Source organism: Triturus cristatus, chromosome 4_1 (genome assembly GCF_964204655.1).
Source record: "Triturus cristatus chromosome 4_1, aTriCri1.1, whole genome shotgun sequence".
NCBI lineage: Eukaryota > Metazoa > Chordata > Amphibia > Caudata > Salamandridae > Triturus > Triturus cristatus.
In genome coordinates, this window is record NC_140585.1 from 1,339,427,276 (window position 1) to 1,339,455,234 (window position 27,959).

At 42.9% G+C, this 27,959-nt stretch overlaps 1 protein-coding gene across 1 annotated transcript in view; it reads right to left on the minus strand.

Moving 5' to 3' along the window:
* The window catches only part of GORAB (golgin, RAB6 interacting), a 166,958-nt gene that overhangs the window by 53,702 nt on the left and 85,297 nt on the right, over positions 1 to 27,959 (minus strand). Inside the window, exon 3 of the mRNA XM_085654827.1 lies at positions 18,926 to 19,027. Coding sequence (XP_085510953.1) covers positions 18,926 to 19,027 — 102 coding nt within the window. The remainder of the gene's footprint in view (positions 1 to 18,925; positions 19,028 to 27,959) is intronic.

Sequence of the window (27,959 nt, forward strand, 5' to 3'; positions counted from 1 at the left end):
GTTCACATACAAAGGAACAGAGCGCATGGTAGAAGCATAATGTGCGGGTGTAATGCAGTGGTGCAAGCCTGTGTGCATGTACACTTAGTAATCAGCTCACTACAGTGCCCCAAAACCCAACGCCACGTCTCTGTAGGGCAGCGCTGTTCGCTGGCTCAGGCCTACAGTACGGTCCAGCAGGTTCTTAAAATGAGACAGACATGTGACTGAATGAGGTCAGAGATCACATCGGTATGCAGGGTAACATCGGTTGTTCGTACCTTTGCACACAGGCTGATACACCCCACCCCTCCCACAGCACTGAGCTCAACACGTGTCTGTAGGGCAGCGCTGCCTGCTGGCTCAGGCCTACAGTACGGTCCAGCAGGTCCTTAAAATGAGACAGACATGTGACTGGATGAGGTCAGAGAACACATTATTAAGCAGGGCAATATCGCTTGTGTGTACCGGCGCACCCAGGCTGATGCACCCCACCCCTCCCACAGCATCGCGCTCAATTGCAGCCCCTGTGCACCCAGGCCCCACTGCTCACCTGCTGTCATTGTTGTGTATCCAAACACAACGGGAAGCAGTGTTCACAATTCAGGTGCAGTGTTAAGTGCGACGATGGTGTACGCCTTATGGATCCCTTTTTTTATTGCGCATTGTGATATGCGAGGTGGATGCAGCCATATCACCTGAGGCAGTGTAGAAGAACTGGGACATGTGGCGTCGTTGTTATCCTATTTATACGTACGCAAAGTGGGCTGGGCTTGCGTACGCCAGGCGAGCTTAGGGGTGTGAATACCAGTTCCGGTGACCTGGGCGTTGTTCAGTTCCTGCCTGGTCAGGAAGTGTACTTATGTGTGTTTCTGTTGCAGTTTTGACATCGCAGAATGCGCAATTTACATTAATGTAGCATGTACCGGGAGGGCAGCCACTATCACTAATGAGATGCTGTTCGAAAACATTGAATGGCCAACATCACATGTCGTTGTCAAGGTTGTGGATATGCGCAGACACTCATGTCAATGGTGTGCGGTATTATTGAAAGTGTTGCTATTGCGAAGTGCACACATGTGAATGTGCTTGGATGGAGGGAGGATCAGCAGTGAGGCTACGTCAGAAATAGTGATAACGTTCATTATAGTCAAGCAATGCATGCCAAACGTGAATCTGAAAGTCTCACATATGACACACTACTATACTGGTAAAGCCTGACAACAGAGAATACAGCAATACAAATGTACACATTACTGTTTACTGTTTGTCACATGTGATCTAGGATGTGCACTCTGCCCGTGGCTGATGATACCCCTTCGAGCCAGCAATACCCAGGCCGAAAGGCAGCACAATAATGTGCACACACACACACACCAGGGGCATCGTGTAACACACATTTGATTTTTGATGTAACGTTTGAGATGCATGGCCATCACACGTGGAAGGCTAATGTACAGACCATGAATATTGATCAAGATGATCGTTGCATGTTGTGTGTAGTAGAAGATATGTGTACACAGCAAAAAAACTTTTCAAAAAAGCTCTTTAAGCAGAAGGGGTGTGTCTCATCAAACGCTGTAGAGAGAATGACTAAATTGGGTGGGGTCCTCCAACTGTTACAATGGGAAATGTTATGAACTAATCAAATGCTTTTTTTTTTTTAAGGTCACATGGCAATCGCGCATCGAGGGCGCACCTGACAAGATTTTGAGAAAATAAATTTATCATAATAAAAGTTTATTACAGTTAGAAATATATAAATGTTTAAAATATTTTAGATTATCTCATATACAGTTTAAAGTTATTTAGATATAGTTTTGTGACATAAAAAAAACTAGGGAATGGCGTACCCGGCGTGACACCATACGTCTATGACGTAACACAGGGCCTGGCAGCGTGCACTCGTCGCATACGCAAGGCGCAGCGGGCGCGACCTGATACGTACATGATGTAACGCGTGGCTTGGTACTGCATACCCGTCGGAAACCTATGTAGAAGCTGGTGCGAACTCATATATGATGTTACGCGGGACGCATTGCCACGGATCCGTCGGATACGAAATGCGCATCCTTTACGAGTTTAGCAATATGGTGGATAGGATTCGCGTGGTGATGGAGCTTGGTACACTAATGGTATGAGAGTGCAGTTTAAAAAAAAAAAAAAAAAGATATACATATTTTTGGGGGAAGATATAAACCATTACTTAATTTTTAAAGTAAAAAAACAAAAAAAGAAGTATAATAGAGTTCCAAAATATTTTTTTTTTAAAAATAGAAAAAATATAGGTTTTATAAACATTAAAATATGAAATTAACATTTAAAAAACCTTCGAAACTCACTGAAAAAAACATAGGTTTTACAGACGTTATAGTTAGGAATCAGCTTTTAAAAAACCTTTGAAATTCACTAAAAAAAAACAGGTTTCAGGAACGTTATAGTTAGTTGGACATTTGACTCATAAAACCAGAGAAATTCGCCTGTTAGTTGAGCTAACTATAACTCGCGCGCCCGCAATGCACTGTTGATGATGTCACATATTACATCACTCATGACATGGCCAGTTACATCACTGATGACATCTCAAATGACATCACTGATTACATCATCCACGTGATAATCTGAAGCACATACTGATGCCCTAATGTAAACTTTGATACACCCATTCTAAAATGCAGACTACAATTTTTGAAACTATACACACAACAATGCCATATACTACATACCACTCACGGTTTCCTAGGTCTACACACACATCCAGTCACTTATACATGTAGTTACTTATCAAAACAGTAGTATAATATGCACTCATACATCTATACATGCAGTCACACTCCACTGCTCATCCATAGAGTTACTCACACACCTGGTCAGTAATGTAAAGAATCAATCACATATCCATTTACTCATGTATACAGTTATACACACCAAGTCCGTTATTTATAGACACACCATATCACTTATTTATAGAGATACTAACACATATTTACTGTCTCATACAATTACTGATACAAGCAGACACTCATTTATACACAAACTCTTCAAATAACTTACTCTCATGTATATTCATTTATATACTCCAAAACTCACATATAGTGCCTTAAAACATATGTAGTTAGTCACACATATACCACTGAGACATTCATTCACTCACCAACACACCCATACACACAGTAACTCATCCATACAGCCCTTCCCAGATACGCTTTTGAATCCATACAACCAGTGTATCACCCACTCAGACATCTATGCACAGAGTCATACACCCCCCCCACCCACCCATACAGACACTCAGGGACGCATACAGATACTCAGACAACAAATCAATAACCCATATAGATACTCATGTAGCTATTCAGCAACCCATGCAGTTGCTTACACACCAACTGAGAGACGAATACAGACTTTCACACATTGTAGTCACTAACCCATGCATTCAGTAAGACACGTTCAATCACTCACTTATACAGTCACGCATCTACAAAATAATTCCTTCAGGCACTTGTAAATGCATTCATTCTTCAATACACCTTGGCATAGATATATATGAAAGATAATAACTTTACAGAAACACACATTCACTGGATGATGTCATGAGTGATGTCATGAGTGATGTCATCTGAGATGTCATCAGTGATGTCATCAGTGATGTCACTGACCATGTCATGAGTGATGTAATATGTGACATCATCAGCAGTGCATTACGGGCGCGCGAGTTATAGTTAGCTCAACTAACTATAACAGGAGAATTTCTCTGGTTTTATAGGAGTCAAATGTCCAACTAACTATAATGTCTGTAAAACCTATGTTTTTTTCAGTGAATATATATATATACATACATATATTTACATACATATACACACACACACACATATATACATATACACACACACACATATACATATACACACACACATATATATACATATATATATATATATATATTCACTGAAAAAACCATAGGTTTCACACATGTTATAGTTAGTGGAAATTTTACTGATAAAAAACCAATGAAATTGCCCCGTTATAGTTAGCGCAGGCAACTATAACTCACGCGACCACAATCCTCTGCTGATGCTAATACTGTATTTAGACACTTATTTGCCCATGTCTTCTTCCATACATTTTTAGCTATACATATATTACAAATATTTTTTTTTCATAAAGACACATATGTCATCAGCAGAGGATTGCGGTCGCGTGAGTTATAGTTGCCTGCGCTAACTATAACGGGGCAATTTCATTGGTTTTTTATCAGTAAAATTTCCACTAACTATAACATGTGTGAAACCTATGGTTTTTTCAGTGAATTTGCAAGGTTTTTTAAATGCTAATTCCTAACTATAACGTGTGTGAAACCTATGGTTTTTTCAGTGAATTAGTACGGTTTTTTAAATGCTAAGTTTTTTTCCCTTATAATAAGCCCTGTACATTTGGTGGCCTACGGCCACCAAAAGCACAGGGGGTGGGGTAAGTGTGGATAGTGTTTTTTTCCATTGTAATAAGCCCAGCACATTTGGTGGCCTTCGGCCACCAAAAGCACAGGGGGTGGGGTAAGTGTGGATAGTGTTTTTTTTATTTTTATTTTTTTACCGTACGCTTACCGTAAGCGTACGGTAAGCGTACCCCGCGAAATTGCCGAAAAAAAAATAAAACCGTTTTTGCACTTGGGGGATGTTTGGGGACTCCCTCAACATGACTATGTGGGAGGGAGTTGTCAAAACAGCCCCTTTACATGTTTTTGGGCTTCCGATTTTAAAAATCTCTCTCAGTGCGAGAGACAAAATGGCGGCCGCCGCTTCCTGGTTTCGGCCGATTCGAATGTTTACTAAGATCTAAGAGCCAATCAGAATCGCGCTCGCGCACGCCACCGTACGCTTACCGTAAGCGTACGGTAAGCGTACCGTAAGCTGGCTCAGATATATATATTGATTTAAAGGCTATTTTCTCAGAATCTACTGAACAGATTTACACCAAACCTACAAAAGGCACTTCCTTGACCTAGGGACTACCTCTCTGCCAAATTTTGAGTAATTCTGTTCAGCCATTCGGGCTGTAGCTCGTTCTAAAGGTCCTATGGAAAAATGCATGGGAAAAACGCGTTTTGGGACCCCCCTTTTATCTCAGCCCCCGCTTGACGAATCCCCCCGAGACTTTCAGGGTAGGAGCGGAGCGTAGCGCCCCACCTATTTTGAGAAATTCGCGAGGATTCGTCGACCGGCGCCAAAGTTATTCAAAATAGAATGTTGAGGTTTTCCTATGGAAACGTGGTCCTAACTATAACTACCTACTGGCTATCGCCAGTAGGTAATATACACATATATATATATACATATATATATATATATATATATATATATATATATCTCCATCCATCCAACAGTCCTCGGCTCAGAAATCCACCGGGGCCCATGAGGGGTGTAGCATTATGCCGGACGAGCCCACCGGCAAATGTGTAAAGCGAAGAAGGTCCCAAACACCGAAGGAACAATGCTCACTCAGATACGTGTTGATGCAAAAAAGATTTACTTACAACAGGACGTGTTTCGCCCACAGTCGTGGCCTTGATCACATATACACAATTGACAAATCATGGTGCTTAAATACAAAATAATGGAAAACAGACTGCGTAAAACTCAATACATGTTCCAAATTCGTGTCCACCCTACTGATTAAAATAATATACTAATTCGAAGATGTATAAAAAACTGCAAGATTGTACCCAGAATATAAATACAGCAGTATCTGAAAGGAAATATATATATCCATCTCCCAGTGGCAGTTGCCACTGGGTAGTTATAGTTATGATTGTGTTTCCATAGGAAATGCATTTTTCTGTTGCTAATGACTTTGGCACTGTTGTTATGTTATCTGGATTTATAGAGCGCGTTACTGCCCTGAGGCATCTAAGTGCTATACAGTTTCGACTGTGGGTGTCAAGAAAGGACTGCAGAGAGTTACCAAAACCTGAATAACCAGATATTTACAGCTTTCCTGAAAGCAAGGAGACTAGGTGCTGTTTTTATGCAAAGAGGAAGTGTGTGCCATGCTTTGGATGCTTCCAGCACAAAGCTCTTTCCGCCGCAGCGTACTTGTTTCAATCTAGGCAGTACTAATAATTTAGCATTGGCTGAGCTTAGATTTCTGGCAGGGAGCTACTGTTTGAAACTCTGATTCAAAAGTCAGGACAAAGATTCTGAACTGCCTTATAAGTTAGGCACAATACCTTAAAGGTGATTCTTTGTTTAAAAGGAAGACAATGCAGATTTTTTAGTTCTTGAGGCACTGAACAGAATTTGGGAATTTTCAGCAGAAGTCTAGCCGCAGCATTTTGCAAGACCTGGAGTTTGTTTATGTTGTACTTATGAGTGGCCAGAAGCAGACTGTTGCAATAGTCTATTTTATTTTTGAAAATCAGGGACCCCTACATACACAATGAACTTGCTAGTCGTAGGGAATTAAATACAAGGGAAACAAGCATTTGCAATGCAATAGGTCTCGCAGTTGTTAGAGTTTGAGCTATTGACACTGTAAATGGCAATGCCTTTTATTTATATGTTGGTTTTTAAAACATAAATAAAAGGCATTGTCATTTACAATTCCAATAGGTTAAACTCTCGCAAATGCGAGACCTATTGCATTGCAAATGCTTGTTGTCTTTGCATTCTGGGATTTGGAGTCCTGTTGGCCCCGTGTTCAGATCAAGGCTGCAAGTGCCAGAATAGAAAAAAACACGACTGCATTAACTGTTCATGCAAACAAATGGAAAAGCTATGAGCTCTGTGCGGGTACAATGAAAAGTTTGTATTTGACACCTTAAAAGAATCAGATTTTCGCTCTTTAAAGAGGAATCCTATGTATGTATGTAATCTCCCAGGTGCCTTCAGGCGGCAGGGATAACGTAATCAGCAAGGGTTTGCACTACAACTGGGTGCACAGCGGGGCGCGCACACTAGCAGCACTTAAGAAGTCTGGCAGGAAAAGTATTTCTGGGTCATACACTTTCTCCCTCGCTCTGCGGGGAACACAGACTCGGCCAACAAAGTCATGCACGACAACTAAGACCAGTCCAAAACAAAACAAACCCGCGAAACACATTTCCGAGGACTCTCCCGACTTCACATGACTGCTCACACTGTCTGTCCACACGCAAAGCGTTTTTAGCAACAAAAGGTGCTGTGATGTCAGTCAGGCTCTGCGCATTGAAATGCGCTGCAGACCAGGGGAGTGCCTGTTGGAAGGGGAGACCCTACCCGCTTTACCAGCACACGGAACCCCCAGCGGGCACATGGTTTCAATCGTAGAGAACTGTTTACTGCAGAAATCGAGCTGAGTGAACAGAACAGGATGAAAGGGATCTCGTGAGGACATGTAATAGTTGTCCCATGTCAGGAGCTAGTTGTTCGTTCACCCTCTCATGCTTTTTTATTGCATTTTGCATCTTTCTCGTTTTGGTTGTTTAATTCAAAATGCAAAAATACAAGTGCGTAACCCAAAAGTAAAAAAAAAAAAGTAAATAAAATGAGTTACTCGAGCCTCTTCCGCCAGAAAGCAGCTCCACATCCGGGCCGGGGAGAAGACCTGGGAGGGCGAGGGCTGCCCGCGCATGCGCTGTCACTGGATCTTTCGCGTGTTCTGCGACTGCGGCTCATGCCCAGTGGCAGCGGCGTGTGAGTCTTCAAAAGCCGCCATACTTTAATGAGTGCTGCGTTGTGCGGCCCAGGGAGGGGGCCGCCAAAGCGGCCAAGGCAAAAAAAGAAAAGCAGAAGTCCGGCGGGAGCCCACCCCGCCTTCGTGAATGCCGCATGGTGCGGCCAAAGCTTCTGTGAGCAAGACTGAGCCCCGCTTGGTGCTGCAGTGAGCCTCTGAAGACACGAGACCAGCCGGAGTCCCCACAAGAGCTGGTAAGTGGGGCATGCTGTACATTTGAAGCGTGCCGCGCTTGGAGCGCGCGTGTGCATTTAAAAAAAAGAAATTGCATGTTGTACATTTAAAGCACGCCGCGCTTAGAGCGCGCATGCGCATTTAAAAAAAGGGGGACAGGAGATGTGCACATTGTGTGTGTGCACATGCGCGTACACCAACTCAAATCCGCCAAGAGCCTGCGCGTGCCCATCTCCTGTCCCACTTCCGAGGCAAGTCAGCAACAATAGATCTCGCTGGCAGACGGCAGCGCTTCGCGCTGCGTTCGCAGGCGAGACCTAAAAAACAATATAATAGCAAGTGAATAACTCTCCATTAAATTATTTCAAAGCAACACTAAATAGTTATAAACAATAAAACGTGTACATCTGTTCAAAAGAAAAACAACAATTAAATCTGTCTCATGATTGGTATTTGTATTATTTCATAATATTAGGTTTTGATTATTTGTATACAAAGAATTTTTTTTTATGGATTTTTTTTGTTTTCAGAAATATTAACACGCATATGTCAACAAAATAAACATACATATACAAAACACATAGTGCAAACAGAATTACAATTGATTAATCAAACTAATTTCAGTTGAGATGTCCAATATTGTCAATCGTGGGAAGGCTAGAGGTAGATAAAACAGCTACGCGCGTTTCGGCATATGTGCCTTCACCAGGGGAACCATCTTAGCTATAACAAATACATAAAAAGTATTAATATTGCTTTATATGTACATGTAATGTCGCTGCTTAGAAGGTGATACATTTCTAGATGACGTTTATATCGTCTTTTCACATCAAAGTAAGTATATGGGGGGTGCAAAAAATTAAAAGGTGCTTGGGAAATGTGAGTTAAAAAATGTGGATGAATAAAGTTAATATTGAGAGACATATGCCATATTTTTTGCTCCTCGCATTCCATCTAAAGCATATCATTTTTGTTGTCTCATAATGCAAACATTACTTTATATCCACATTACTAAAGGTCACATGTTCATACCCACACCAAGGTGTAAAGGAGTAAAGATTGAGAATTGAAATTTGAAGATTGAATAAAGTTGATATAGTAAGCATGTTACAGCTCTGTGATGTTCCGATAAATGCCCAAGGTACAGGTAGTTTATATAGATCACTACACCTATTCATTATGTGTAGAGAAATCAGGTAATAATTTTACCCCAACTCTGACTCCAGATCTTTAGATAATTCTAATGAAACACAGGGAAAAGAAAAGTTTTTTTAGAACGTGGTTTTGTGCAATTTCTTATTCATGTTATCAAGATTATAAGGGTTTTATGGTTACCTATTTTATTCAGTTATCCTGTAGTTTATGGAGACTAGAACTTCCATGGAGATTGCTCAATGGGCATGAATAACGTCTCTATTTCAAAGACTATTGATTGTTCTAATGATTTTACTCACAGCATGTTACCTAGATATAAAAAAGTCAGTAAAAGTTGTAATCTTTATTCATTTAAAGGTGAATACTTTGGTACAGGTATGTTGTAACCTACTGTGCCAAAACTCCAATGTTGGAAGATAAATATATATCTCCAACATGGATCCCTTATTTATTACTTACTTTAAACAAAACAGTTTTGCGGGTTGCCTTCATATAGGGTACCAACAGTGGTTCATAGTTCAAACCCAGCGTTTTAATTTTTGGTATAGACCATCTGTGTTTAAATGAATAAAAGAATATATGTTGTCATAAGACCCTAAACACTAAACTCGACAGAGTGCACAATCTCAGGTTTCCTAGTTATTTACCTTACATGGTATAATCACACACTGCGGGTAAAATAACAAAGTCGATAATTGTCGAGGCCCGTTGGTAAACCACTACATGTCAGAATTTCTGTTAAATATAAAACAGAATACAAGATAGTTAATATTTAAGTAATGGCCCTCTGATTAGGATAAAGGCGGGAGCAACTATTCGTTTTAAACTTACCGTGTCGTCGTCCGCTTTGGTATCTGATGAGGGATGCAGATTCGGCAAACTTTACGGATCTGAGCTTGGAGATTTTAAATGTGCTGCTCCATGTTACAATTTGAGTTGCTGTGCGTGCCCTTAACGTGACCTCTGACGACATGTTCAGGACGGCTCTGGCTTAAAGGAAATAGTGTGACCATCTTGGAACAGTACAATTTGCTTTTAGGCTAAAGGTTATTAAAAGCAAATGATATTTGTTCCGATAATCTTATAGCAATTGGGTGAATTGTTTAACAGTCCCATACATCTAACATGGTACTTATAGATTATTAAACCTCATCTCAATATAAGTGGTTGTATTAAAAATATATATTTATTTGATCTTTTTAAATTCACGAACCACACTTTCCTGATCGAGTTGCTTAGTTCTTATATATATACACATTTATCAATTCTGAGTATAGAATTCCATATTATTGATATTAAATCTATATAAATCCCCCTTATATTGTCTAATGATGCATTTAAACAACCTCTGTCCGTGAATAGGGTTAAAAGCGGCCATATTCCAGTAGTGAAGTATTAGAATGACAAACAGTCTATAATTAATTTGACTGTTAACACGGGATTTCCCTAGACACACATTTAGCAATCAGTTAAATTTAATTGCTTGATCCCAGTGTATTTCTTGGTTAAAGCCCTCTTGGCTGCATCTAATATGAAAATCCAATATACTTCGTGTTTTTTTCTAAAGTTCCTATGAAATACCTCCCCATGACCTTTATTTTACCTATGATGAGCTCATTGGTGTAATCAACGAGAGCAAGGGCGGTAAGGCTCCTGGCCCAGACAGTGTGCCAATTGATCTTTTCATTTCAATTTTGTCCCTTTGGGCTCCTTTATTGATACGGGTATTGCATGCTTGCTGCTCGGAGGGTTTCATTAAGACCTGGTCCGAGTCTATTATAGTACCCATTTTAAAGAAAGGCGACCGGCAAAATCCAGCTTGCTATCGCCCAATATCTTTATTGGACTCCTTGGTGAAGGTAGCAGGGCGGATTGTTTTAAACCAGCTCCAAGATTGGGCAGAAGACAAAAATATTTTGTCAGATGTACAATATGGTTTTAAGCAGGGGTTGGGCACTATGGAGCAAGCTCTTAATCTCAGTATTTTAACAGGGAAATGCACACAGGCTAAAACAGGGAGACTTTACCTAGCATTCGTTGACCTCACAGTCGCTTTCGACTGTGTCATACATAGTAAACTTTGGGTCATTTTAACTGATATGGGGGTGGATCCCTCGTTGGTCCTGTTTCTGAGGCAGCTGTATCGTGGGGCGACAGCCAAGGTCCAATATAGTACCAGGGGAGAATGCGCTGTACCATTTATGGTTGAAAGGGGGGTTAGACAGAACTGCGTCCTGGCACCGTTCTTGTTTACTTTATACACAAATACCTTGGAACAAGTAATGGTGGAAAAGGTGCAGGACACGCCATATATTCATAAACGCCCTATAGCTACCCTTCTGTATGCGGACGACACAGTGTTGATGGCCCGCACACAGATAGGCCTACAAAAGGCACTTTCAACCTATACTGCATACATGGACAATCTTGGCTTAAAACTGAACGCCACGAAAACCTACATAATGCCGTGTGGGAAGGGAAGGCTGAAATGCAGGAGCATGTCCATAGGGGGCAGTAAGGTAGAATCTACCAAGACATTTTCATATTTAGGTATTTTATTCGATTCTAATGGGTCCTGGCTTCAGGCTGTTAAAAGCAGAAGTTTACTTTTCATGAAATCGACGGCAGCTGTGGCCAATTTCGCCAAAAATTGGGTAGAAGGCCACCAGCCCTGCTCCTGCACATCTATAAAGCTAAATGTGTGAGTATAGCTACTTATGGGGTTGGCGTGTGGGGGTTCCAAGATTCTCAACCTGTTCAGAGAGTTGAAAATCCCTTTATAAAGTTCCTCCTGGCGGTCCCAGCTAGTACCTCTGTTTACAATTGCCACAGCGAATTCGGCGTTCCATATATTGCGGACATCATTAAAGCTCAGCCTGCTTTATTATGGCATAGGATCTGGACTTCTACCAGAACTGGTCTTAACCAAGATATCATTAAAGACAGCATGAAGCTGGACCAGGCTACTTACGATCGCCTGATTAAAATACGTAAAAAACTTCATGTATGACCTTGGGTACCCTGATTATTATAATTCCCCTGAATCCATAATCTCTGTCTCCAGGAAGGAGTTCAACAGAATTTGCATAACTCACCTGGAGGCAAATAGACTAATTTTAGAAGCAAATAAATGGACAGTACAACGGCACCAATTGATTTTAAATACCCACATTATACAGCCGTATATACTAATTAATCTAAATGGGTATGATAGATATATTTTGACCCGATTTAGATTTGGGAACTTTTACCGTCTAATAAGTTTTCCTGAAATAAATAACTGGTCAAAAGAGCTATGCTATTGTTCATGCGATAATCAGTCTGTGCAATCATCAATGCGAGTGGTTTTATTTAGCAAACTTTACAAAAAACAATAACAGAAGTGGAGTCTGCCAATCTTAAGATTAGGGGGTTGGACCCAATGCCGACCGGCGTTTTTATTTCTACAACTTTTAGACAATAAATGTTTTACCAATGCAATTGCCTGTTTTAAAAAAAAGTATATTGAGAATCAGAAAGACTATTTCCATTTAAACGTCACACGGACATGTGTTTTTGATATTCTGTGATGGACTTAATCCTGTGAGACATTGTTTTAATCGCGATTCCTTTTTCTTCTGTTTGTCTATGTTGTACGCCCATAATTAAGCTTTTTTGTAAGATGAAGTGTTTTTTTAAATGTTGTGTCTGCTTTTGTGATTTTACATGTATAAAATCGAATAAAGCTTGTTCTGATTCTGACAAGTTTGCACATGGAAAATGTTGGGCTCATCCATACAGCTCAAATCGCTGAATGGATATACACCAAATTTGGCAGAAAGCTGTTATTAGGTCTCGCCTAGGCAGTGCTTGCGCGATCTCTTCGAGACATGCTGTATTCAGGATATGGGCATGAACCTCCATCCAATTCCGCCCATCTTTTTAATTGGCTCCAGTCACTGTTCTTTGTAAATTGTGTTTTTTCATTGGTCAATAGGCTTAGTAGTCCCTCCTTAGTCCCGCCTATTCTTTTCTTGTAACCTCCCATGAGGACACACCCTGTTACATGTGTTGATACTCAATAGACTCTAATTACAGCCCGAGCACTCTTTACTTATATAGTTTTCGCCTGCCTGCTGTAGCAGGCAGTGACACTCTCCTGCAATGCTTTTTTTTTTAATGTAGGTAGCGCAGCATGCTGCGTCTTTCTTTTATAATTTGCAGCTCCGAACGCGGCCGCATGCATTTCTTTTTCTGTTAATTATTTGATGTTTTATTTTTCAATGGCGGCACCGCTCTTTAGCTTTATACATCTTCAGCTAAAGAGAGGGTGTCGCCATTCTAACAAAAGGAAATAAATATAAAATGGAAAAAAAAGTGTGCGCCTGCCATTTTTTTTTCTATTTGTTTACTTTTGTTATAATCACGGTACCCGCGCTTCAGCTTTACACATCTGAAGCTAAAGCACGGGTGCCACGATTGCTTCAAAAGTAAAGAAATAGAAAAAACACTTTTTTCTATTTCTTTACTTTTGAGGAAATCACGGCATCAGCGCTTTAGCTTCAGATGTTTAAAGCTAAAGCGTGATTGCCGCAATGGCTTTGCTACACAAGCATTTGCAATGCAATAGGCCTGAAATTTGCGAGGTCTTGATCTATTGGCATTGTAAATGACAATGCCAATAGCTCAAACTCTCGCGAATGCAATACCTATTGCATTCCAAATGCGTGTTATGTTTTGGTGTAAATCCGTTTAGTAGTTTGAGTAATTGAAGTTCAAATAATTGTATCCTTCACGGTGCTGAGGATCTGCGGAGCTGCCAGATCTCAAAGTGAGATCTGATTAGCTGCCACCACCTCAACTAGGAAGTGGTGGCAGCCATCTTAGGACTTTGGACTCATTCCCGAGTCCTAAAAAAAAAGTAGGCAAAAAACAACACAAGGGGGCAGGGTAGGTATAAGCCTGGTGGTGGGGTCCTAGATGGTGCATGATTCATGCACAAGTCCGGTCACATCCACCAAACTAGCCCGGTGCAGACAAACGGGTGCAAGTCCCGTTAAGAATCCACAAAGTAATGTGTCAGTGTATGGACACAAAAATCCTGCACTCCATAGGTCAAGTTTCAAAAAAGGAGTTTATTGGCAACACCTTTTAACCAGATGATCTTCCTCACAGCCTGAAAGCTGTTGTGCACCACCACCCTAAGACAGGTAACATAGTCACTTTTGACATCTACAAACAAACCCTCTCCAAATACCACACCCTTTTAGGGGATTGGAAGGAGCGAGCCCCTTTAAGCACAGAAGAAAACCTATTTTTCCATGTAAGCAAACCTGTGAAACCATGTTTCTATATGTTGGTGAAAGTCCATAAAGACAGGGAGAGACCACCAGGGAGACCAATTATTTCCGCAAACAGCCACCTCGAACAAAATTCCATACATTTGGATTTCTTCTTACTACCCTATGTACTCAACTTATCCTCATACGGCAGAGACAGCACTGGTTCCATCACCAAGGTAGGGTAGATACCCTGGCCAGTAAACTACATACTGGTAACGTATATCGCCCATAGTCTGGGGATCCAGGCATGCTAACACTTCTTTCAGGATAAGGCAATATATATATGAATGACCATGATGATACATGAAAGGCTGGAATTTTATTTAGAAAACATTTTTTATATTCAATGTTATGTGGTACGGACAGTTGGTCAGCACCGCAATGGGCAGTTGCTTTGCTCCAAGCTACGCCGGTATCTTCATGGGCTGTTGGGAGGAGCAGCATCTGTGGACTGAAGTGAATGAGAAACAGACTAATCATATAATTTTTTTGACCCGTTAGACTGACGATCTTTTCATCATTTGGGATAGTTTCAGACCTCAGTTACATGAGTTTTTTTTGCACTCATCTCAGAAAACAATCTTAATCTATCTTTTACACAGAAGATACTTGAAAGTGAGATGGATTTCCTTGACGTATGTGTCAAGATCATAGATGGGACCACACACACTGACCTTTTCTAAAAGAGTACTGCAGGAAACAGTGCCCTTCATGCTCGCAACCACCTCCCCAAGAAACTCACATGGAGTTTTCCATTTGGAGAATTTCTCAGGGCAAAACGCAATTGCAGTACATTGTAAGCCTTCCAAGAGGAAGAAAAAAGGATGCCCCACAGATTGAGGGCTAGGGGTTACCCTCTGAATGTGAAAAATGCAAAGCTTGGTAAAAATAGTAAAACAGAGAATATCTGTCTCCCACAGGTAAGATAGTCAACAGCAACAAATTCATCAGTTGCATATGTCTTGGTATGCCTGTGTGGTTAACAATATGTTGGTAGCACCATTTTTTCAGAATAGGATACTGGGACATCTCAGGGCAATTAAGAGTTGGGACTACAATTACCCTGTAGCCAGACATATGTTAAAACGGAGAATACATGATAGGGAATAGGGGTGCTTTTGCAGTATTGAGCCACTTGGTTATTTACAAGTAACTAGTGGGGAGCTTTCTCTTCACCGCTTACGAGATAGGCATTTTGTGGTGCATGCCGCTACCATAGAATTTGCAATGCCAGGAATTAACGACACGGCTTGTCTCCACAGGCAGTGAGGCGGTGGGCAGGCCTTTTTGTCTGTGCTCAATCACCTGATATCTGAGTGTTAGTGTTACAGCACTCAATGAAACATTTTACTAGTGTTTGCGGGTTCTCAAACAATCTCTGATGTATCAAATTTGAAACTAACTTTTCTCTCCTTTCTATTTAAATTTTTCACGAATATGTTAATGTGGCTATATTATGCTTGTCATTGCTGATCAGAAACATTATTTCTCTTCCATGTAATAATGAGTTACTTGCAATTCTGTTTTCTTTTATTTTGAGGGCAGTCACCAATTTAATTTTTTTGTAAAAGAACACAAACGTGCATACTTCTTTTATGTTTATTGTTTATGTTACCTGTTTTTAAGGTTTTTAAGGTGGTGAGGAAGACTATCTGTTGAAAACCGTTGCCAATAAACTTTCTTGAAAACTGAACTGTGGCGTGCGAGGTTTTTGTGTCAATACACTGACACATTACCTTGTGGAGATATACATGTGTATGTGTGTATACAAAAATATTATTTAATTGCACTATTCCCAAAAATCTTCCTACATTGTACAAGTTGGTAAGTGCATTATGTCATGCCTCATGGCCTTATAATTGGGGCGGTTGATACTTTGGCTTCTGTATACATATTATAATTTGTCGTTTATTCCATTCCACGTCAGGGTCTGGAGGAGAGGTTTATGCAAACATCTTTCTTCTTTTATTACACCGGCAGCCTTATAACTAATACATAACTACATTTCCTAACAATGTTAGGGAAAACAACAAGATAAACAATTATGGCAGAGGAGGGTGCCCGCTAGGTTCAGCTGCAACGTCTGACTTCTGACGAATGTGTGACTACAAAGGAGACATCCCCCACACTCAGCTTGATGCCTCTAGTTTAATATAACTGGGGCTTAAACCTATCCATATGAGTGACCAGTAGGGTTATTTATTTTTTACATTTTTCTATAAGGTTTGATTGGATACCACAGCTAGAGTGATTATACCCTGAAGAAGACGCCAGACCTTTTTAGGCTATTGTATAGGTCGAAACATGCTGGATTCTTGATGGCCAGGTGATTCATTGTATTTCACCATATGATCATTTTTAAGGTTTTTAGTACTACCAGAAGTACTCACTATTAAAGGAAACATATGAGTAAACCCTTAGGTATGTTTTAATTGCTTTTGCCTGAAACAGGACCCAAGTAACAGCCCTAAAAACAGATTTATACGAATTCCTAGAGCATTTTCCCCTTGATTGAGTCTGCTGGGGTGGCATTGTTCCTGACCCAGTGTGAGTGGTCATCAAATGATGAAGCATGCCTTGATGCGTTCAGGGTGAGGCAACCTCTCAAATATCTTTTGATGACCTACTCTTCCAAGAAATCCTTACTAAGAATTAACAGTGGTGACCATATTATCTTCAAGTATTTTTGCTGTTGTTGATATTTTATTTGGGACGATATACTTGAGGATTCACCTACAATAGGTTTGATTGAGGGAAAGCAACAACCCTGGAATCCACCCATCACTATCTTGAAGTCCCTAGAAAGAGTCAGCTCATTTTCTTCATCACCGCTTTTCTTGCTGGTCTAGCAGCAAAGCTAAGTGTCTCACATTCCTGCCACTACTGTGCAGCATTGTGTGTGGGTATGGTTTATTGCGCTTTTAGGTACTGCACTATGTGCATAACCACTTTGTTTTACCTAGCAGACTATGGGATCGGCTGCAGCCGCTCCCTGAGCAGTCCTGTCTGGCTAGCGGAACACACTGAGGAGCAGTGTGGCACTCCCACCACTAGAGGGTTGTGGTTGCACCAGGCGGGGAAAGGGTAAGCTGTCAGCTCATCAGCGCAGAGCCCAGGGGCATTCAAATCTGCCTCAGCTCCACGGCCGCTAGGTGGAGCTTGCTGATTGGCAACCTGATAACTTAGAACCCTGAAGGGTCTAGAGCACAACACCCCTAGTAGGGGTCTTTAATTATGGGCTACATCGTTCAACAAAGATTATCACTGGAGCTCAGCCCAGTTTTGGCCCACTGACATTACAACGGTGATACCCCAAGCAGGACCCTACAGGCACCCCAAAAAATCTTGCAATGATATGTGCACATTTACCTCCGACTCATATTGCAATGGATACCGTTTCACCCCAACCCATACCTTGTTGGCTACTAAGCTTACCAAAGTCTACATCTCAAACTGCTGTGATATATTGCAGCAGTTAAAAAACGAAGACCAGATAGAAAATTCACAGAAGAGAATCCTTTTGAAACGAAGCACAATACTTTTAATTAAACACATTTCCCAAAAACGTAAAGATTTGAGCAAACAAACAAAAGACAAGACAGCCCAAAAAAATTTAAATCAATTGCGTTTTCCGAACCACTTTCAATCAAATCTTTAATGCCTTGATAAATGTAAGGAAAGCCATAGACAATATTAAAAAGAGTTCATGTTCTATATAGCTTTACTGATCAACATTTTTCTATAATTATTTATTTAGAAAATAATGATACATTGGTACTAATGTGTGGCTGCTCATGGTAGTAAGAACATGAATCTATATAGGTTTTCTGGCCATTGTAAAATATTGCTCACAAATTGTATATCATATTTATACTAAATTAATTTCTAGTGCCACAAAAAAACACAACTTATCTTATTTATGAAACCTTACAAAGCTCCCAGCAATGTGCTGAGAGCGACACGGACTCCCTACTTCACCTGCAAAGGGCTCCATGACAATGGTCAATTCTGTCGTCCTTCCAGGCTCACCAAGGACACACCTCGTTGGTCACTTAGATCCTCCGGGTCCACCCTCCTGGACATAATAAGATTTCAATTGCTTATAGGCTTTGGTACCGCCTGCCAGGGTTCAGACTGGACTTTTATTCCATTGGGCATTCTCCGGTGCACTGGAGCCATTAGAAGCCAGTTTTGAAAACCCAGGGACACTGTTGGTGCCATAATCACTTTGCCCAGCTCTCCAAGGTTAACTGCAGCAGCCACATTGCGATTCAATAGTTAGAGGGATGGAGAGAGGAAGGAGGGCAGGTTTCAGCATTTTTACCAGTACTCCTTTTGGGTCTGCAGTCCAGCCTTGCTTCGTGCCACACTGGAAGATGGACACAGCTACCTCAACAGAAACTTAATCAATACTCTCTCTTAATTCTATCCATCTGCTCTGTGCACCTAATTTCACAACTTAAATGCTTTGAAATATTATTTGATATTGAACAACCACATTCTAAAAGTTGGATAAATAAACCCATATTCTAAGGTGCCTTCACTTGATTAGACCTAGAGCTTATAGCTATATAAAATATTTTTACCTTTCAGCAATAGCTTTTGACAGCAGAGCTTTTTTGCGCTTATTCTTCTCTTCCATAAGCCTCTGTTCCAGCTGAAGGTGATCCAAACGGGGTTTTTCCCATCTATTTTAACAACATTGCAAGTTAGTGAATGTAAACACTTGCACAAAACAGTACAAAGCTTCAACACTGAAGATATTTTCTGTTATGTTAAAGGTAAAGAAAAAAAAATACTACAAGACCAGATGTTATCAAAGTGTTAAAATACCTACTGGTGGCAATTGTACATAAATATTTATTAATGTTATGAACATCATTCTAAAGCCAAATATTTACAGATATTTATGAGCAATGGAACTTTACTATGGATGCCACAATATAAAGATTTGATTGTCTCTTTAAAGGCATGATGAACAAGTTACTTACCTTCGGTAACACCTTATCTAGTAGAGACTATCTAGCCGCAGATTCCTTACATTTAAATATGCCCAGGTGTTAGACTTGACCCAAATAATTGTTTTAAGTACCACCCATGAGCACTGGTAGGTGGTTTCATTCAGTTCTGCGCCAACCCCATCGTCCACGGCAAAGTGATGTGCGTGGTACCTACATAGGTGCCACCTCGGCACGCTGATGTCAGCTACTTTTGCAACTTTCCATGCAAGGAGGGCGGAGCAACGATGAGAACTGACCACTGGTGTGGAAAATACTAAGACCCTGAAAGTGGTTGCTCCTCATAACCGAACTGGTTCGCAGAGCAGGGAGGATGGGAGAGTCGGTAAGGAATCTGCAGTTAAATATAATGTCTACCAGATAAGGAGCTAAGAAGGTAAATTACTTTTCATCTGATAAAGACTTCTGCAGATTCCTTACCTTTAAATAGATACCCAAGCAATACCTCCCATGCAATGGGTCGGCAAATCTGATCAAACCAAAAAGTACCACAGGACTGAACGGGCGAAGTGCCCATTGCTACAGACTTGACTTTCAGACAGTAATGTTTTGTGAACATGTGCAGGGATGCCCACGTCGCTCCCTGACAGATGTCCAGGAGAGGAACACCACAAGCTAACACAGTGGTGGTAGTCTTAGCTATGGTAGAGGCCTCTCAGGTGGCTGTTTCTAGGCCAATACATAGCAGATATTATTGCACAGGATAATCTATAGAGAGATGGTTCTTTTTTTGTACAGCTTTCTCCTTTTATGCTCCCACGTAACCCATAAAGAGTTGATCATCCACCCAGAACTCTTTTGTGCTGTCAAGGTAGAACGACAACGCTCTTTTTGGGTCGAGGTGGTGGGGCCTCTCCTATACTTTGGAAGGATGAGGAGGAGCGAAGAAGGAAGGCAGGGTGATGTTCTGGCATACATGCAAAGGAATAACAACCTTTGGCAGGAAAGGGGCATGTGCCCGGAGGACCAGTTTGTCAGCGTAAAAGGTGGTATAAGAAGGGTGCGCTGAGAGTGCTTGGAGCTCCTTGACCCTCCTGGCTGATGTCAAGGCCACTAAAAAAGCCGTTTTGATGGTCAACAGTCTAAGAGGTCAATTATGTAGAGGCTCAAAGGAGGCGCACAGGAGAAAAGTAAGGGCCAGGTTGAGGTCCCACTGAGGCATAATAAAGGACTTGGGTGGAAACATTGTAGAATAACTATTTGGTTTGATATTTAAAAAACCATCAAAGTATGCAAATGCAAATACAAACAATACTTACATTTTGGAGTAATTTAAACAGAGATAAAAAGTCATCTGACATATCGAAAATAGATTTTAAAAAAGCATGGCTAAAATCCTAAAAACAATTGTTAGCTAATAACATATATATCAGCATGTAATTAAAAAGCATAGCACTAGGCTAACCGTCATAGAGAGTTTTTGCTTACAGCATACAATTCATTTGTGTCAGCAAATCAGTTTCATATCACAAGGGTTTAATTTTGATATTAACAACCAGCACAAACCGTGTGCAGAAGCTTTTCCCATTTGATCCAGAACGAGAATAGGAAACGACTGACCGTGTCAACTATTGGACCTGTGGTATCAGTTTTCAAGATTCTGTAGGCAACCTGATGTTGCCTTGCTCCAATATTTAAGCAGGTCGGTCGTATCCATCTCCTCCGGATCGTTTGATATTTTATACAGAAAAAAAGGATGTGCTCTTCTGTCTCCAAGGTTTTAGCACATGCAGGACACGGTTCTAAAAATAGTCCTGCGGTTCGATCACTGGAAAACCGTAGTAAAAGGTTACCATATCTAAATCTACCATATAAGCTTTTTGCAAGTGGTTGCGTGATTTGGTTCAGGAAGGGTTCGAATGAAGGGCACGGCTTAACACATAAAAACTGTGAGGTTAATTGGCCATTTGCTGACCTAGTGGCATACCGTTCTTCCACGGCCGCCCAATACCTGATCTTAACTTTGAGCAATCTGCTTTGTTTGCCTTCTCTGGATGTTCCCAAGATTCTGTCATACCAAGAGTTGCAAACCAACTTGCAACATGCTTAAACAAAGGGAGGCTTTTAGCACCACTAATCTTCAAGACCTCCTTTACGGAATTGCAATAATCAGAGAGCTGCGGTGTTGTCCACAAACGCAGCCAGTGCAATAAAGGGGTCAGTGACGCCATATCACCGATTCTTTTCAACCCAAGGTCGAAGAAAAGTGGAATTAGGGGAGTAGTCATAGGTACTGAGATGAGTGATCCAGCAAAGATATTTACAGGTATCGTCAATTTATTTATGTTGATATACCCCCATATCTCTGCTCCATACAGAGCACCACTCAGAGCTTTTGCTCGATACACTTCAAGAACTGGAGTCAGTGATCGAGTGTAAACTGCTTAATGTGTCTCAGTATTGATTTTGACCTATGAACGAGAGTTAAGGAATATGCTACTTACCAGTATGCATCTGTTCTTGGCATGTAGAGCTGCAGATCTACACACTTTTGCATAGATCGCCATCTGGTGTTGGGCCCGGATGTTTGCAGTTTGTTTTTCCTCTTTGAAAGTCTTTGGAAGTCACGAGGTCGGTGACTCCTCCCTTGGATGGTATTGCGCATGGGCTTCGGTTCCATCCTCAAGGTTGTTTTTCGCCAACAGGGAAAGATGGAGCGTAGTAATAACAGTGAAGAAACCCATGTGTGTTGTATCTAGATAATATAGACTGGAACAGATACAGGTAGCCGGGGAGGCGGGTGGGCGTGTGTAGATCTGCAGCTCTACATGCCAAGAACAGATGCATACTGGTAAGTAGTATATTCCGTTCGAGGCATATGAGCTGCAGATTACACACTTTTGCATAGACTATATAGCAGTTCCCAACCTTAGCGGCGACCACCAGTATCTGTTGCAGTGGTTTGAAATAGTGTTTTTAGTACAGACTGGCCCACACTAGCTTGTTGCTTGGTTTGCACATCTACACAGTAATGTTTAGTGAAAGTGTGCGGTGTTGACCATGTAGCTGCTTTGCAGATATCATCTAATGGGATGTTCCCTAGAAAAGCCATAGAAGCCCCTATCTTTCGTGTAGAGTGGGCTTTAGGGGGAACAGATAGCGTTCCTTTTGCTTTGTGATAGCAAATCTGTATGCATTTTACAATCCACCTAGCTATCCCTGATTTTGAGATGGGGTTGCCTTTGTGTGGTGGAGAGAAAGAGACAAATAGTTGTTTGGTCTTTCTGAAAGGTTGTGTTCCCTGGATATAGTAAAGTAATGCCTGTTTAACATCTAACGTGTGCAGAGCCCTTTCTGCAACAGTTTGAGGTTGTGAGAAAAATACCGGTAATTCTACCGATTGGTTTAGATGAAAGGGGGAAATGACTTTGGGTTGGTACGGAGAACCACCTTGTTCTGGTGCATTTGGAGAAAAGGTTCTTGTATAGTAAGTGCTTGTATCTCACTGACCCTTCTAAGGGAAGTGATGGCTACAAGAAAAGCGGTTTTCCATGTGAGAAATTGCAGTTCGCATTTATGCAAAGGTTCGAAGGGCGGTCCCATTAGCCTTGTGAGAACTATATTTAAGTTCCACACAGGTGAGGGTGGTACTCTGGGGGGAATTATTAGTTTCAGGCCTTCCATGAAGGCTTTAAAGGCGGGCACTCTGAAAAGTGATAGGTACTGTCTGTTCTGTAGGTAAGCGGCAATTGCTGCGAGGTGTAGCCGAATGGATGTATATGCTAGGTTACACCTTTGTAGATGGAGCAAGTAGCATATGATGAGCTGTATAGATTCGTCTAGAGGATTGATTGTGTGGTTATGGCAATGAACAACAAATCTTTTCCACTTGGCAGCGTAGCAGGCTCTAGTGGTAGGGCGTCTAGTTTCTCTGATGACGTTCATACAGTCAGGGGGAAGGTTTAGGTATCCGAATTCTAGGATCTCAGGAGCCAGATCGCAAGGTTGAGCTGAGCTGGGTCCGGGTGTCTGATCTCTCCATGGTTCTGGGTTAGGAGGCATGGTGAGAGGCGTAGCTTTTGGTGTGGTACTACCGAGAGTTCCAGCAGCGTGGTGTACCACGGTTGTCTGGCCCATGTTGGAGCTACTAGGATGAGCGTGAGGGAATGCTGTTGTAGCTTTCGCACCACTACTGGAATTAGTGGGAGAGGTGGAAAGGCGTACACAAATTTGCCTGACCAGTTCATCCATATCGCATTGCCTTTGGACAATGGGTGTGGGTATCTGGCGGCGAAGCTTGGGCATTTTTTATTTTCGTGGGTGGCGAAGAGGTCTATCTGTGGATGCCCCCACATCTGAAAGAACGGGTGAAGAACCTGTGGGTGAAGTTCCCACTCGTGGATCTGCTGCGTTTGTCTACTGAGCAGATCTGCCATGGTGTTTTGGACTCCTGGGACATGTTGGGCTAGGAGAAGGATTTTGTGTGGAATTGCCCATCTCCATATGCTCTGTGCTAGTTGAGAGAGCTGTGGAGAGTGTGTGCCGCCTTGTTTTTGAATGTAGTACATGGCTGTCATGTTGTCTGTGCGAATGAGGACTGCCTTGCCTAAAATCTGTGTTTGAAAGGATTTTAGGGCTAGAAAGATTGCCAGTAACTCCAGATGGTTGATATGGAGTAACTTTTGTTGCGGCGTCCATGTGCCCTGCTGTCATGCTCCTGCACTTGCGGAGCCAAAGACACAGGCGCGGATATCGCGTCGTTCCATTTTACGAACGGAGATGCAAAACTACAACTCCCAGAGGCTGGACCACTTCCGGGTGAGGACCCGTATACCCCGGAAGTTATAAAACCACAGCCGGAACGAAGAGACAGCGCTTGACAATCCGTTCCGGACCCTGACTGCAAGCGGACGCTTTCTTTACCGCAGAGAGAGAGAGAGAGCGGATTTTCGTCGTGGCCCACCAGAGAGGGCTTCACAAGACTCGTGGAGCAGAGAGGACTTCACAAGGACGGAGGTATCGTACCGTAACCTCCGATTTCCAAAGAAGTTCTAACGCTGTCAAGTAGACAGAAACGCCCGTATTCCTTGACGTCCAGTCATAACCAGTGCCCATACCAGCGTGAATACGCACCCTGTTTTCAAGCCCTTCACACTGTACTTTCAGGGACCGTGTGCTGTAACTTTTCGAGTTCAAAGTTGAACTTCCCCGAAATATTATTTTTCCTATTCGGCTCCCCACAGCAGATCGTTGAGCAGAACTAGCAGCTCACTTAACTCAGTGCGGCACGTGGGGGCTGGGACCAGTGAGAGACCCTACGTTGTCACCGTGACTTAACAGTGACCCAAAGTATATGCGTGATACACCTGTGGATTGTGAGGTAACAGCGCAGGCTTAACGCTTAGTACAGATGCTCAGTGGGGACAACAGACTCTCAGGTAATGCGATAACACAGCTAACCAAAAAGGGGAAAACAAGGTTATTGAGGGGTTAGGAGGTCATACTAAGTTCCCTAAACGTGTCTTTCTGTGTACTCCCTACAGGCAGTCGAGGCTCCTTCGCAGACCAGACCCCCCAAGGCCAAGACCCTGCCGTTCCGTTTTCTGTTCCTTGTCCCCCGGGTGCGTTCCCTCAGAGCTGTATCAAAGTGCACTCTGGGGAGAGACGTGTCCGGTGGCGAAGGTATCATACTTATCTCAACATCGTCCCTGCTGGCTGCTACGCAGAGGTTAGAGGGTTCCATCTCCTTCTTGAGCTACTGACACCTGACACCTGCACTGTGAGGTGTAATAGATGAGCTCCCCAGCCGGAGAGCGATGCGCCTGTTGTTAGTATTTGTGGAACCGGGTCCAGGAACGGTCGACCTCTGGAAAGATTTGTGGTGTTCCACCACTGCAGAGAGCGATGGGTGCGACCATCCACCAACACCAGATCTGTCAGTTGCCCCTGGGCCTGGTTCCATTGGCGCGCTAAGCACTCTTGGAGTGGACGCATCTGGAGTCTTGCGTGAGGCACTATGAAAATGCAAGAGGCCATCATCCCTATCAGTTGCATAAACACTCTTGCTGGAAGAGAGTGTTGAGGCATGAATCTTTGACGCAAAGCCTGAATGCTTGCAATTCTGACAGGATTGGGGTAGGCTATGGCTTTTGAGGTGTCTATGGTGGCACCGAGGTATTGCTTTATGTGGGATGGTGTTAGCTGGGACTTTTGGTGGTTCACTGTGAAGCCTAGCTGGTGAAGTAGTTGGATTGTAGTGGCGGTGTGGTGTACACATTGGTTGTAGGATGTGGCTTTTATCAGCCAGTCGTCTAAATATGGGAAGACGTGAATGTGCTGTCTTCTGAGGTGTGCCGCCACTACCGCTAGGCACTTGGTGAATACCCTTGGTGCTGTTGTGACACCGAATGGGAGCACCATGAACTGGTAGTGTTGCCCGTCCACTACAAATCTGAAGTACTTTCTGTGAGCATGGTGTACCGGAATGTGAAAGTATGCGTCTTTCAAGTCCAGTGTGGTGAGAAAGTCGTTCTGGGAGAGGAGCGGAAGTACCTGCTGAAGTGTTACCATGTGAAAATGGTCCGAAGGTACGTATGTGTTTAGAGGCCGGAGATCTAGAATAGGTCGTAGAGTCTCGTCTCTTTTTGGTATTAGAAAATATAGGGAGTAGACCCCTAAATTTTGCTGATTGGCGGGAACTTGTTCTATTGCCTGTTTTTGTAGGAGGGAGATTACCTCCTGTTTTAATAATGAGGAATGTTCTTGTGACATTGGGCGGTGCCTGGGTGGAATGTTTGGGGGGTAGATGTCAATTCTAGGCAGTACCCTGAGCGAATAATTTGGGTCACCCATTTGTCTGAGGTGATGGTCTCCCAGACCTGAAGGACATTTTGTAGCCTGCCCCCGACCGGAGTGGGATGGTCTGGAGGGAGCGGAGGGAAGTCATTGGGTAGGCGGTGTGGCAGAGCGGGCGGTATTTGTTTTGCCTCTGCCTTTATTGTTATTGCCCCTATAGCCGCCTCTTTGATAACCCCTTGTGAAGGTGGACTGAGCAGGGGATTTGTAGGAAGTGGACGCGCTATCTGAGGAGTAGCCTCTAGCCGTACCCCGAAAGGAAGAGCGGCGAAAGGAGCGCCTAGGAGGGTGTGACTGCAGGGCTCCCATAGATTTTGCCGTATCAGTGTCCTTCTTCATTTTCTCGAAGGCCTCATCCACCTTTGGGCCGAATAGGTGTTCTTGGTCAAAGGGATGATTTAGAATGGAGTTCTGTACCTCAGGTTTGAAGCCTGATACTCTCAGCCAAGCATGGCGACGGAGGAGGACGCTAGTGCTAATGGCCCTGGAGGCTGTGTCTGCTGCGTCTAAGGCACAGCGTATGGAGGTGTTAGTTATAGTCTTACCCTCTTGAAGTAATTCATTGGCCCTATTTTTGTATCTTTCTGGGAGGTGGTGCATTATGGTTTCTAATACATCATAATGCACTCTATCGTATCTGGCTAATAGCGCTTGAGTGTTGGGGATACGCCATATATTGGCTGCCTGTGACGCAGTGCGCTTTCCTGACGCTTCCAGTAGCTTTGAATCTGTGTCAGGTGGTGGTGCTTCGCCTGACGCCTGGGAGTTTGACCTCTTCTGTGCAGTGGAAACCACTAGGGAATCCAGTGGCGCTGGCCCTTTGATATAGGCAGGATCTGTGGGGGCAGCTTTGTACTTTTTCTCTATGCGTGGGTTAATGACCCTAGCCCTGACTGGGTCCTTAAAAACCTCTGGCGCATGTTTTATCACCCCCTTGAGCATAGGTAGTATGGAGGTAGACCTATGTGCGGTATCAAAGGTGTTGAGGAGGAAATCCTACTCTACTGGGTCAGTGTGTAGCTCTACCCCGTGATAATGTGCTGCCCTCTGAAGTAGGTGGTGGAAACCTAATGAGTCTTCCGGTGGAGATGGCCTGGAAGGGTAAAGGTCCTCTTGTGGGACGTCTGGAATATCTGGATTATTGTAGTTGTTCCATGGGTCTGGGGATCCTGCAGGGGTGGGGTCTTGGGGCACATCCCCTGGATCGTAATATGGGTCCCCCTGATCATCATCGTCTGGAGACGGGGTCGGGGAGCGATGAGGTGGGGGTGGAGAAGGCAGAGGGGGCGGAGGTAGAGGGGGCGGAGGAGGTGGGGAAGGCATTCTGAAAGGGGAGGTAGCAGAGTCCTTGTTCTTTGGAGGTGGAGGCGGAGCCGGTTTGTCCAAATGTCTCTTTTTAGAAGAGAGTGCCAAATGTCCAGTTTCTGGATCCTTGGTAAGAGTCTTTTGCAAGGGATCCGGTGTAAACAGTTCCTGTGACAATGTTTGTTCCGTTGGCGCCGAAGGTTTCGGGGCCGATGACTTTTTAGGCTTGTCCGTGCCGTGGGCTTGGGAACCTCAGATTTCTTGGTCGGCGCCGAGGTGGGCTTCGGCGTAGAGGTGTCGGTGCCGAGGGCCTTATGGGGTTTGGTCGGTACCGAAAGGCTGGGTTTCGACACCGAGGACTTTGGTGCGGGGCTCGGTGTCGAGGTAGAGGCCGATCTCTTTTTTGGTGCCGAAGTGTGTTTCTCGGCACCGCTGGAGGGCTGGCTCGAGCCCGAGCCGCCGGAAGGCTTATTTGGCTTCTTCACCGGGCCCGAAGGTGGGG